Source organism: Aythya ferina (assembly GCF_964211825.1).
Source record: "Aythya ferina genome assembly, chromosome: 3".
In the NCBI taxonomy this organism is placed as follows: domain Eukaryota; kingdom Metazoa; phylum Chordata; class Aves; order Anseriformes; family Anatidae; genus Aythya; species Aythya ferina.
Window position 1 is genome coordinate 43,126,776 of NC_140298.1, and position 13,002 is coordinate 43,139,777.

At 38.6% G+C, this 13,002-nt stretch overlaps 1 protein-coding gene across 1 annotated transcript in view; it reads left to right on the forward strand.

Annotated features, from left to right (window-relative positions):
• The window catches only part of GALNT2 (polypeptide N-acetylgalactosaminyltransferase 2), an 89,953-nt gene extending 78,731 nt beyond the window's left edge, over window positions 1-11,222 (forward strand). The window contains exons 12-16 of the mRNA XM_084513134.1: window positions 2,435-2,527; window positions 2,726-2,809; window positions 4,592-4,718; window positions 8,492-8,611; window positions 10,735-11,222. Coding sequence (XP_084369260.1) covers window positions 2,435-2,527; window positions 2,726-2,809; window positions 4,592-4,718; window positions 8,492-8,611; window positions 10,735-10,890 — 580 coding nt within the window. The 3' untranslated portion in view covers window positions 10,891-11,222. The remainder of the gene's footprint in view (window positions 1-2,434; window positions 2,528-2,725; window positions 2,810-4,591; window positions 4,719-8,491; window positions 8,612-10,734) is intronic.
• The last annotated feature ends 1,780 nt before the right edge of the window (window positions 11,223-13,002 follow it).

Genomic DNA, 13,002 nt, shown 5'->3' on the forward strand with positions numbered 1-13,002 from the left:
AGCCTGTCCCAGTGCCCAACCACCCTTTTGGTAAAGAACCTTTCCCTAACATCCAATCTGAACTTCCCCTATATATAGTGTGTGCCAGGAGGATAGAAGGATCTACCTATTAAACCATATTATGTAGGATTAGGAAGCAACTGTTTTAGTTTTACAGTAGGTTTTAAAATGCTGATGTCATAACAAGGATCAAGGTTAATAAATAATATGGTTAATAAAGTTGTGCAGTTTTCCTGCTCTGCAGCTTTTTCTGTCTTTGGTCTGTTGCCAAGATGCTGCTTTTCTTGTGATATTAAATAGGTACTTAAACATAACTCGTCTGAAAAGCAAGAAAAGGGTCTGGCTGTATGTGTGCAAGGATAGAGCATGCATCAGAAATATATCACATTAGCAGTGGCTGAAGATTCTGCATTTATACTGATTTTATACTGTGGTTAAAACTTTTAAATTTTGTTGCTGTGAAGTCGAGTAATCATTGTAATTTGATCACTCAAATGTCCTGACAGCTGCTATGACAGTTTTTTTTAGTAGCGTTTTGCTTTCTGGTCACTTGTGTTCAAAATCACTTGAAAAAGAGGTCCCACCTGGATGCGAGTGATGAGGACAACTAAAGCCTACGAACTAGCATCCTGGGAACTTGCATCCCTTTCCAGATCTATCTTTCTCTGTGGGCTGTTTATTGCCTTTGTCTGCTGAGATGTCTGAAATGCTGCAATGCCATTAAAGTTCTCTGTTTCACTGGAGTTATTTTTGAATTGACCTAGAAAACTTGCATATCACTTAAAAGCAGGGTTGACAACTTGCTGTATAGTTAAAGGTCATGTTTCCTCCTCAGTCAGCTGTCTCATATGTCTAATATAACAAAGCTCCTTTAAACAGACAAAGCAGTGATAGAATGAGAAACCTAGGGTAATATGATACCATCTCGGTGCAGATATTATCAGATATGTGTGGGACCTTGGTGCCAAGAAACTTGGTGCACAGAATCCGTGCTGGTTGTGCAACTGGGGACTTGTTAGCTTATACAATCATCTGTCCCTTGACTGAGTGTAACTTGTTCTGGAGTGCACTGGATAAGCTTCCTATTTTTAGCTGATTAGTCAGTGTGCATTGCCTTTGGGCAGCCAAAACAAATTGATGATTCTGGATGAGAGACTGGGAGTCCTGTATTACGAGAGGAGAGAGGGGATGACTTCCTGGCTGTGTGGTGTGGGCAGACACAGCTTGCATCTGGCAGGATTTACTAGATCAGTTTAGCTTTGCACATATATGCTTTGCTCTGTAGGGCCAGCTGCTTTAATATGCAACTTCATCTGAGCTAATAAACCTTGCAGAGCCCAGTCTGGTCCGTGTAGAACTGTCTCTAATGGCATGATGCTAAGTTTCATTATCTGTGGTCTAATGTAAGTGCTGAATGCACCCTACACTCTGTTTTTCCATACCTTGGCTTCTTTGGGGTCTTACTAATTTTACTGACTTTCTCCTGGCTATTTCTGCCTTCTGAATTGGAAAGAGTACTATTGAAGTTGTTGGCTGACAGCGTTTACTTTGGTTGCTCAAGATGAACTTGCTGCCAAATGTAAAATAAGCTTCAGTGTTGCAAGTAAGACTTTTTCTAAGCATAAAATTATGAACAAAATAAGTAAATGAGTTTTACATAGACATAGAAGCCAGGGGGTGGAAAAAAGCCTTACCATCTTGCTGTCCAAAAGGAGATTTAAAGACACCAGTTACATAAAGACAGAAATCTTAGATGTTTCATTAGAAGTAAAGAATCTTGGTTATTTTTTTCCCCTGCACTTATGGTAATAATTACTCTGACTTTTAAAGTATTAGAAGTATTTTCTAATTGCTGTCTCTCCTCTGTTACTTCAGCTGCAGCAGACTTGCTTGGTTCATAGCCTTAAATGTCACAACAGCTTATGTCGTCTTGGAATGTTGAGTGCTATACTGGTAATAGTGAGATGCAGACTGAATGTGTTGCCAAAGTTAGCATATCTGTTTTCAGCAAGGTAAAACACATTATTGAATACTGCCAATTGTTGAGATTTTCTGTTTCTAATTAGCTTGCTTATCCAGGTAAACACTCATGGAATTTGGTTTCTGTCAAGTTATTCTTATTAAAACAAAAAAAAAAAACAAACAAATTCTCTGAAGCTTACAGAAAGATCTTCAAGACGTATTAAATTCCAGATGAAAATATGAAGCAGTGAAGAGTGTGGAAAAGGCACAAGTCTTGTTCTAAATGCGTAGGTTTCAGTTGTGTGACTTTCTAATGGTTTTCTGTTATGTGGGTCTTTAATAGGGAATCAGTCTGCCTGGCTTGAGGCAGCTGACTATGTAGCACTAGGGAGGATTAAAATCAAAACAAGAATAAACTGTTTAATTGCAGCTGGAGAAAAATATAACCTATACTTCATATGCTTGTCTCTAGAAATACACGCAGGGCAGCAGAAGTATGGATGGATGAATACAAAAACTTTTATTATGCAGCAGTGCCTTCAGCCAGAAATGTACCTTATGGCAAGTAAGTCACAACTGCTTCTTTTTCTTCATTTATTCTTCACAAAATACTGCCTTCTTGAGTTAAAAGTAGTGCTGGATCTCCTGTTATCTCTTTAAGATGTAGTTCTACTGAGAACCTTGAGTTTCCTCTATATTCACTACTGTATATAAATACAACAGCCAGACTTTGAAAACTGTTCCTTTTTTACTCCTCTTCTAGTATTCAAAGCCGAATGGAACTCAGAAAGAGACTTAGCTGCAAGCCCTTCAAGTGGTATCTTGAAAATGTTTATCCTGAGTTGCGGTGAGTTTCATCTGAAACTGCAATAACATGGACTTCTTTATTTGCCTTCCTCAGAAATCATTGGTTTCTCTTTCTACTTCCTTGGATGTAAAAGATACATTTTTTGATTTATTTGTGGGAAAAAAAAAATAAAATCCATCATGTAGGCTTATTTGCTTTCAGTTTTGTTAGTTCTATTCTTAAAAATTCATTTTTCCCAGGTAATCTTTTTCTACTTAAATGCAACTGCAGCTGTAGTCGCAGTATTCTAGAGAACAGTGTCCAAAGAACTAAACTTCTCTGAGCCTGGAGTTAGTCACCTACACAGGCTGTTTGCTTGAAGACACAATGTTCTCTGTCATCTTCTCTTCTTTTTAAAGCTTTGCCTTCACCTAAGCACATGCCTATCTGAGTGAAAAGACTGAATCTCAGTATGGTACAAATAACACAAGTTAGATAACAAAGCCTTGTAAACTTTGCAAGTGTTGGTAAATGCATTGTTCTAAGAAGCGGGGAGGTCATCTTTATCATCTCTTACTCTGTCAGTGGGTAACTGCTAACCTTTATGCACGTGCATAAACAGAAATGAGTGGTAACATCACTAATACTTTCTGCAAAATGAGTCAACACTTAGAGCATTAACACAATACGTGACATAAATTGAAAGTTGCTGCTTTAGAATGCATCTATCTAATGAAAAATCCTCTAAGAAAACGTTTGTCACTTTGAATAAAAAGGTTTTTGTTCAATAACATCCTACTATGTATGTCTGTCAGATCTGAGTCTCTAAACTAGTTTGCCTGTTGTCAGTTGAGTACTGGCAACATGGCTCATAAGAATAGTTTTCTTTTTTTTCCTCCTGGGGGCACTGTGTCAGTAAAGTTAGATAACTACTCGTGGCATACATGCTGGGAATGCAAGACTATCAGCTATCACAGCCCTAGTAAAACTTGTGAAGATCCACACATACTAAAGGGTCTCATAAACCAGGATGATGCTGAGGAAGGAAGTTACTCTTTATTTTCTCTTAAAAGTGCCAGAGGATATTTATTTTTGTTTCATTTGCCAGAAGAAATATGTCTTGTAAGCTCTGCTGGAAAATGTGCTGCAACAAGCATTACTGGAGTGTAATGTTACCTTATTCTATGTTATCTTGTGCTCATTCTGTTGAGTTGAACTATTAAGTAAGATTATAATAATAATAATGTGAAGTTTTAAAAGGAGTTTATATGCCCTTGCTTTATTGTGGGGCAGGCAGACCATAAGTTGATATCAAACAAGTGTACTGAATGCATTTGTCTAGGTATTTCAAGACTACGTGAATTCCAGTTTATGCAGCTGTTTAAAGAGAGATCAGTAAAACACTTTTATTCAACACCATTTCTAACACTTCAGTAAGAACACTTTGGGAGAAACGTAGAGTCTCATGTTTCTGATTTCAGCGTGGCTGAAAAAAACAGTGCAACAAACAAGGTTTGATCTTAACTGATAGAATTAAGACTTGAGTGACCTCAAATGATGATATTGTCACCTTTAATTTACTTATACTGAGTTTATACGAGAAAACAAGGATGAATATACAAATCTTTTTGTTTTCTGTTCTATGCTTCAAAGTTTATCTATATGATCAAATAATTGCCTTCTATCTTCAAAAGACAACTGAAATTTTCAAATCATAATTATCATTCATCTTTAACCTCTCACCTTAAAAATACTTCAAGTAAAAACAGATTAAAAGCAAGACAAAACAAAAAACAAAACCAAAACCAACAATCTAAGCAGATATTTCTGGTTTTATTTTAGGGTACCTGATCATCAAGATATAGCTTTTGGGGCTTTGCAGCAGGGTACCAATTGCCTTGATACTTTGGGCCATTTTGCGGATGGTGTTGTTGGAGTTTATGAATGTCATAATGCCGGGGGAAACCAGGTCTGTATGCTACTGATTTTTTTTTTCCCAAAATGTGATCTTCAGAAGAGGGGAAAAAAATAAAGTAAAATTGAAACTAACTCAAGCAGGTACTGTGTGATAGGTACCTAAACCCAGATGAACAGAAGAGTTGTTATTTAGTCAGTCTGTTAATAATTTCTTTCTCAAATTTAATTTTGTGTGCCTTCAGGTTTAGAATCTCAGCACAGAGGTTGATTCAGTCTGCATCAGATTATCCACTTCCTTTTTCTCCATTAATATTTATTTTTATACTAGAAGCCAGTAACATCCTTCCAAGAAATTTCATACTTTCATAGGAAGTTTTTATCCATGAATTTGTATATTTGATTTGGGGGAGCTATTTCTTAAGAAAAGATGTATTGTTAAGCATATGACCTAAGGTCAGTCAAATGGTCAGAATGCATTACCGTGATGCGTTATGGTAGTGGTGTGTGAAAAATTCTCAAATTCCTGTTTAGCTCTTCCAGAAAACAACCAGGAACCAAATGAGATTAACTATTTTGAAGAATCTAATTATACAGTTGTGACTTCATCACCATTAACAAAATGTGTGCATATGTGCTCACAGTTTTGTGTGCTACTTTTTCAGTAAACTTTTCAGAACCAACCTGATTATTAATTTTACATTCATATTTATAATCAAGAGCATCTATTAGAATAGAAGGCTTACTAATTAAGATTCGCTATTGAAAGAGTGTTTGTATCAGAATTTTGCTTTGACTTAAATTAAAAGGGGAAAACTCTACAATCAGATGAAACCTAAAATATATTATTTCAGGCAATTTATCATGTTGCTTTGAATTGCCATCGTATATTTGATATGCCTCTCTTCCATATCATTAAAGAATATATTTGGGGAGGCTTTTTCTGTTGTTTTTGTGAAAATGCACTCATCGTTTCAAAGCACCACAGTATTATTTTTTTAGAAGAAAGGGTGGATGTGTCAAGAATTGCCTTGGTGCAGAAATCTTGGAAGTTTCTCATTATCTTGTATATTCTCTATAGATGTATGAAGTTATCTTCTTTCAAACTCCCCTCCTCCAAATCTGACCCTCTATTCTGTGTAGCTTCTTCAGTGAAGATGACCTTTAAAAAGTAATATATGCTTGCTCTGAACCTTGTGACAAGGCATTCAAACAGATTAGGAAGCAGAACAGGTCAAAAGAGGATTTTTATGTCCACACACAATTCATACTGGATTGGAGGAATGAACAGAGTGACCTTAGCATGGGATAGGGATGAGGAGCAAACCAGGGTCTTTAACTCTGTCCTATGTGTTTTGCAACTACTCTTACTGAGAGTACTCAGCTACTATAGCATGTGGAGAGTATGCTCTGTCTTGTACATGACACACACATACACAAAAAAAAATAAAATTAAATTAATTGAAAAGCGATTCTTTTCCTAAAACAGCCTGTTAGAATTCAGTGATTAAAAATTGCACCTCTAAAGGGACAAAGAAATTCTAGTATATTGTTTGACAATTACATGCAAATATTTGTTAAAGAGATAAAGGTAAAGGCAAATGCACTCAGCTGCAAAGGGAAGGGTCAAGGTTATTGGTGTCCTACCATCTTTGTATTTTTAATTTATGATACAGGGTTTTTTGGATGTCCTGATTGTCCAGTTATTACACAGTTGTCCTGTTTCCAGCCTGTGCCTTGAGCACATACATGCACTGTTTGCCATTTCTTTTTTCCTGTTCTGGTGTAGTGGAATTTGCTGAAACTTACCTGTACTATAGCAAGTCACAGTTCCTGATCTCTGGAAGAAAGTGTCTGTACACTGAATTTCATACCATGAAGGGCCATCACATTGTCTCCAGCAGCAGAGCCTGGAACTTCTATGAAGCTGTAGCTTTGGCTTTTAAATGTGTTACATTCTTGCACGATTACTGGTTTGTCTGAAGCTTTTCCAGTCTGCTGATGGAAGGGTGAAGATGTAAAAATCATTATTTTCAAGGCTCTTACTTTCACTGACTGCAGGGTCCTTGAACTCCAAGTTTTTACCACTACCCTGATAATATTTTAATGTCACTGAGTATAAATCTTATAAGGGTGGCATCTGTTTCAGTAGCATTTGTGATTCATTCTTGATAAGCCCTAAAAATACTTGCTTAATTCCTTAAATTCTTAAAAGTGGCTATTAATGATACTTGTTGACATTGTACAAGCTGTTTGGAACTGAGAAGAAAAGGAATTTTGCTGTCAAGTGAGGTTAGAACAGAATATGCCGAGCTGGGAGGGATCCCCAAGGATCATCGAGTCCAACTCTTGGCTCTACACAGGACCACCAATCAAACCATATGAATGAGAGCATCATCCAAATGCTTCTTGAATTCCCTGGGAAGCTTGTTCCAGTGCTCAACCACCCTATCAGTGAAGAACTCTTTCCTAACACCCAGTCTCAATATAGTGAAAAAATATGTTATGTATGAAGAGCAGAAGGAAAAGCCTTCAGTATATGGCTTTGAGACAAGTAAGGGGTTATGCAGAGTTCTGCCTTTTTGTTTCTCATAATCGTTATTATTCCAGTAGTTACATTACATGGTACCCATCTAATGACTTGCTGCTAGACTTGCTACCTCTGTGGTGGCGATTACTTGCAATTGCATGGGAGAGGAGTCTCTGTTTCCTGAGCATCTGTTCTCAAAGGAATTTAATCACTGTTAAATCTACCGAGTTGAAGTGATCATGCAAGCTAAACATTGAGTTATGGTATCAGAAAACAAGCTTAGAAATGGGCTGGGATTAGTCATCTAATTTCTTTCTGAAACACTCATTCTTTGCAAAATAACAAAAGTGTAGTCAAACTTGGCCCTGTTTACCTAGGATTTTGTATTACACAACTCTGAATCTTCTTTAGTCACTGAAGAAAAGTTAACTTTTCCTTTTTAAGTAGCAATGAGCATGAGTTGGATAACTGGTGTGGCTTCAGTGAGAGAAGAACTCAGCTTTCTTCCTCCAAGGACAATCAGACAAATGGAGACTGATCTGGGTCCTGGGGACCAAACTTCAGGGTGAGATGCATGGGGAGAGTCTGAACGCTAGGGTAAGATCAGGACCTGTGTAGGAGGACACTGAGATCGAACAGGCGAGGCACCAGCGCATGTAGAATGGCTTTTCTTTCTTGTATCAGAAATGGCATATTTAAATGTATTTTAAAGAAATGCTTTTGTATGTCATGCTTTGGGTAGGAAGTGTCAATCTCCTGCTACCCTTTGGTTTGACTGTCTTGTCTTTTGCTTTCTGGTGGTCTGTTATATTAGGAACTTATGTTTTCCCCAGTAACACACATGCATTATTTAGTTTATGGATAGAGTGACCAGTGATATGGCAGCCCAAGTGATTATTTTTTGTGTGTAAAATTTCTGTATTTATCCACACAAAATATGTATATAGAATATACACAGAAAATACAGCTGGATGGATAACTTGCCTTAAAAGAAAAGGCGTCTCTTTCAACTCAAGGTCCTGTGTAACTTCCTGTAAAGCCAGTAGAGGGAGTAGTCAGCTAGCCCAGCCCAGGGTTGGTCTGGGGATACTGGAACAATTACTGTCTGAAAAGCAGTTTTTTCATCTCCCGCTCTGTGGGAAACAAAGAACCGTTCTAATGTTCATACTGAGCCATTCATAGAAGTTTAATGTGTGCTGTGGTTGCAGAAATAGCAGGTGCACCCTGTGCACGTGTTAGTAATGTGATTGTATATGATGATTTTTAATTTTTCTTTCTTTTTTTTTTTTTTTTTTTAGGAATGGGCCTTAACAAAGGACAAGTCAGTGAAACATATGGATTTGTGCCTTACTGTTGTGGACAGAGCACCTGGTTCACTAATAAAACTTCAGGGCTGTAGGGAAAATGACAGCAGACAGGTTAGTATGGCATGGATACACTGTGCAAACAGTGGGAAAACAAGGGTTGTGAATGAGAGTACAAGAAAATGCACTGGTAATTGTATTTTCTTCTAACCGTTACACTCTTTGTTGTGTCTCACTGTTGTTTTTGTATGTAAAACGTGACGTTGGGGCAGAACAGCAGGAATAATCTTGTATATTGACCTTTCCTTTTTATAAGCCAGTAACAATCTTACTGTCATATACAGCTGTTATCTCAATTGGCCATACAGAGAGGTTTCACCCAGCAGCACTGATGTATGACAGTCTTCTACTATTGTGGTAGTTTTACCCTACTAGGTGCTGAAATCCACCACGACGACTCTCTCACTTCTCCCCTTTTTTGTTTGAGGAGGGGAAAATACAAAGGAAAGGGCTTGAGCTGAGCTAAGGACAGGGAGATCATTCAGTAATTATTGTCACAGGCAAAACAGACTCAGCATAGGGAGATTAATTTATTTCCTATCACTAGTGGACTGGAACAGTGAGAAACTGAAAGCAAACTAAAAACACCTTGCCCCTATCCACCCTCTTCCATGTCCTCCCCCCAAGCAGTGTAGGAGAATGGGCAATGGGGGCTGTGTTAGTCCCTAACACTTCGTCTCTGCTGCTCCTTCATGGTCACTCTCTGTCCCTCCCACGGGATACCTTCCTTCTGGAACTGAGCCTGTGTGGGCTGCCCACATGCAGCAGTTCTTCAAGAACTGCTCCCACACGGCTCCGTCCCACGGGGTCCATCCCCCAGGAGCAAACCGCTCCAGCACGGGTCCCCCACGGGTGGGTGGCAGCTCCCCCCAGACCCCCTGCTCGTGCGGGGGCTCCTCTCCACGGGCTGCAGCTCTGGCCCAGGGCCTGCTCCTGCGGGGGCTCTCCATGGGCTGCAGCCTCCTCCAGGCCACATCCACCTGCTCCACCGGGGGCTCCTCCATGGGCTGCAGCGTGGAGATCTGCTCCATGTGGGACCCATGGGCTGCAGGGGGACAGCCTGCTCCTCCAGGGGCCTCTCCACAGGCCGCAGTTCTCACAAAGGCCACTCCAGCAGCAGGCCATCTGCCACCCAAACCTTGCTATGTAAATCCACTACAACTATCATGTTCATTTTCTGAAATAAAATACTTATTTCATGATGTAATTTTGAAAGGCCTTCTTGAGTGAAGTTTGAAGACAATGTAGTCTGTCTCAGGAGAGTGGTTTAGCTTTCCTTTCTTGTCAGCAGTGACCTGTTTGCAGCATCACTAGATTCCCTCGGTGCACTGTTATTAATGCAGCATTATTTCATTTATTTCCCATGCCTGAGGAAAATCACATTTGCAAAGACATACTATCCTTTTTATCTTGTCATGTAACACTTCATCTGTTTCTGCAAAGTCATCAGTTTTGATCTTCTGCCACCTTCTTTGCTCCTGTATCCCAATATTTGCAAACGGATCACTGAAATGTTGATTCCTTGATGAAGAAAGAATATTCTTGTCGCTTTTCAGATAAAGAAACTAAGAAAGCAACACTTATAAAGAAAGTTTATAAAGGTCTGCTTTAAAGGCAGAATACAATAAGTTCTAATGGAAAAATCTTTTTTTAACATCCAATAGTTGGGATTTACTCTATCCGTGGCATTGCCTTGGGCAACAGAGCTTGTGACAGACAAACAGTTTGTGCTGCTATATAATTGAAGGGCATCTGACTGATTTCTAGATTTCTCTAAGGTTGCCTTTGGTGATTGTGCTTCTTAATTTTTTACATTCAAAACAGTAGTAGTGGTGATATTGTGGTATTTGAGACTCTTTATTTTCTTTGTCAAGCCAAAGGTTTTGCAAAACTGAACATAGTGTGACAGTATATTTGAGAAGTGCTGAAGTAAAGGAAAATGACTTGGTGTATTCTGTATCTAATTCAGTGCATTAGCTGAATGAATAGTTGCTTTGGCAAGACTTGCCATAATTTATATACCCTTATTCAAGGATTGTCTAAACCATGTACTATAATTGCAGTATTCAGAGCTCTCCCAAGTACAAGCCAGGGAAACATGTGAAGACTAAAGGACAGGATGTAGAGCCCATCCTCTTCCTGCATTTACAGCTCAGTAACTTTATTTTCTCTTGCAGAAATGGGAACAAATTGAAAGCAACTCTAAACTGAGGCACGTTGGCAGCAACCTCTGTCTAGACAGCCGAAATGCCAAAAATGGTGGTCTCACCGTTGAGATCTGCAGTCCTTCCTTGTCACAACAGTGGAAATTCACACTTAATCTGCAGCAGTAGAAGAACTTACAAGCAAAATGCTGTTTCAATTCATAGACATTGGGCAAAGTTTTGATTGAATTACTGATGTATTTCTTAAAACTTTCCACGGAACTTATATACCTCAGTATTCCATCTTTATCTGAAAGTAGGAGAGTGCTGAAGCAGACACCAGAGAATTGGTGGACTTGGAGCACTGCAAAGATTTCACTGAACATGGCTGCAGCACAGTTCCTTCTTGGTGTGAAGACTTTAACAGTTCCTTTCTGTCTTCAGTTATGTACTTGCACAGCAGATAATTAACTCTAGGAACAACTGATGTATGATAGAAAAAAGGATCTCAAAAAAAAGAACCAACCAACCACCTGTGGGGAACAGGGTGTGGGAGGGAGGGTGGGAAAATTACTAGGAGAAGGTCATTTGAAACTTCCATTTGCATAGAAATCATCGTTTGTTGTTTCCAGAAACAGAAGTGTCATTTTGAAGGGTTTTTTTCCTGTGTGTACTTGGTAATTTGAATATGGACTTTTCTATGATGGACTCTAAATATAAATATATAAAAATATATATATATTGTCAGCTCCCAATGATTTATATCAATTTTCATCACCCTATAATTATCAACGAATTCATTGACGTATGTATAGCCAGAAATTGGATCGGAATGCTAGGAGAGTGAAAACTCAAGGTGTGGATTTTGTGCAGCTGAGTATGATGTCCGTGCTAACACTGGATGCTTTTGCTTTGCAAACTGGATCTACTTCTTAATGCTTTGCCCTCACTGGAGATCATGAAACTCAGGAGGAGAAAGAAAATAGCAGAATAAGCCCACGCATCTGCACAGATGATTGCTCGGATTGTTTATTCCTACTTGGAGATACATTACATGTGCTCTGGATATTGTTAATCTTGTACTTGATATTTGTGTTCATCATTTCTGTAATATTATGTTCTTAAAAATACTTCCTTTGTTACAAAATTGTATGAACAGTCCAGATCTTTCACAGATGCAGCCATGTGGGTTCAGCACAATTTTATTCTGGGCCTTAATCAGAAAAAAATCTGTCTCAAGCTCCCCTTTTGAATTCTAAGATGGAATAATAATGTCATTGTTGACAGCACGAGGTCTGAATTTTAATTTGCAAGGATGAGCAGCTAAGTAATCTCTCTGAATTGTACTTGCTTAATTTATAGGCCTACTACTGCGGTATTCCCTCCCCCCCCCCCCCCCTTGTTTTTTCATTAAACGAGGCTTTTGAAAGTATTCAGGCTTGGTTCTGGGAATCAGTCTGGATACCAGCAGATCCTCTATGGTGTTTTTAACCATAAACCCATGCATTTTTACAGCTTCAATCCATGTCATTTTTATATTAAAATAATACTGTCAAAGTTAACCTCAACTTTGATCTGTCCTTTCTTATATCTGCATAGACTATGTACTATTTTTATTAAAAGCAAGTGCTTCATTTAGCTTTTAAAATGAAAAAAGTGAGTAACTAGTTCCAGCACTAATAAGTGACAGAGCATCAACCAAAAAAAAAAAAAAAAGAAATATAAGAGTGCAGACATGCGAGGAAGTGGGTTTGGTAAGATACGGATCTCAGCGGGGGAAAATGTAAGGGTTGATCATAAGGAGATGAAAACCATTTGCTGTACTGTATAACGCTGATACAGTTCCCTTCTTTCTTTGTTTCTGGAGGTAGGATAGTTCCTGATTTTTCAGTTTCCTTTGGCTGCATCTATACACTAGGTGTAGAAGTGGTACTCTTATGGGCAAAGTGACTTTGTCAGTCAGCATGCCCACAAATATCTGGTGTCTCATCTCTGAAGTTATGACCTGCAAGTACCTGCATACCTTTTGGATGGGGAAATTAAACACAGCTTCTCCCATCCATCATCTGACTCTTTAATAGAGATAATTAATACTTTTTTTTTTGCTTCACAGTCTACTTTCCCCAGATCTAGCCTGTTTTAGAGGCCATGCAGTGGATAAACTAGTTTTCAGCTTTGTCCCTCCCTATCTGTAGTCTTTTAACCTAGGTGAGAACTTGAGGAACATGATTCATAAACATAGCAGTAGATTTCTTAATATTCTGGAGAATAAATGCTGATATATGGGCTCAGCAGCAAGTC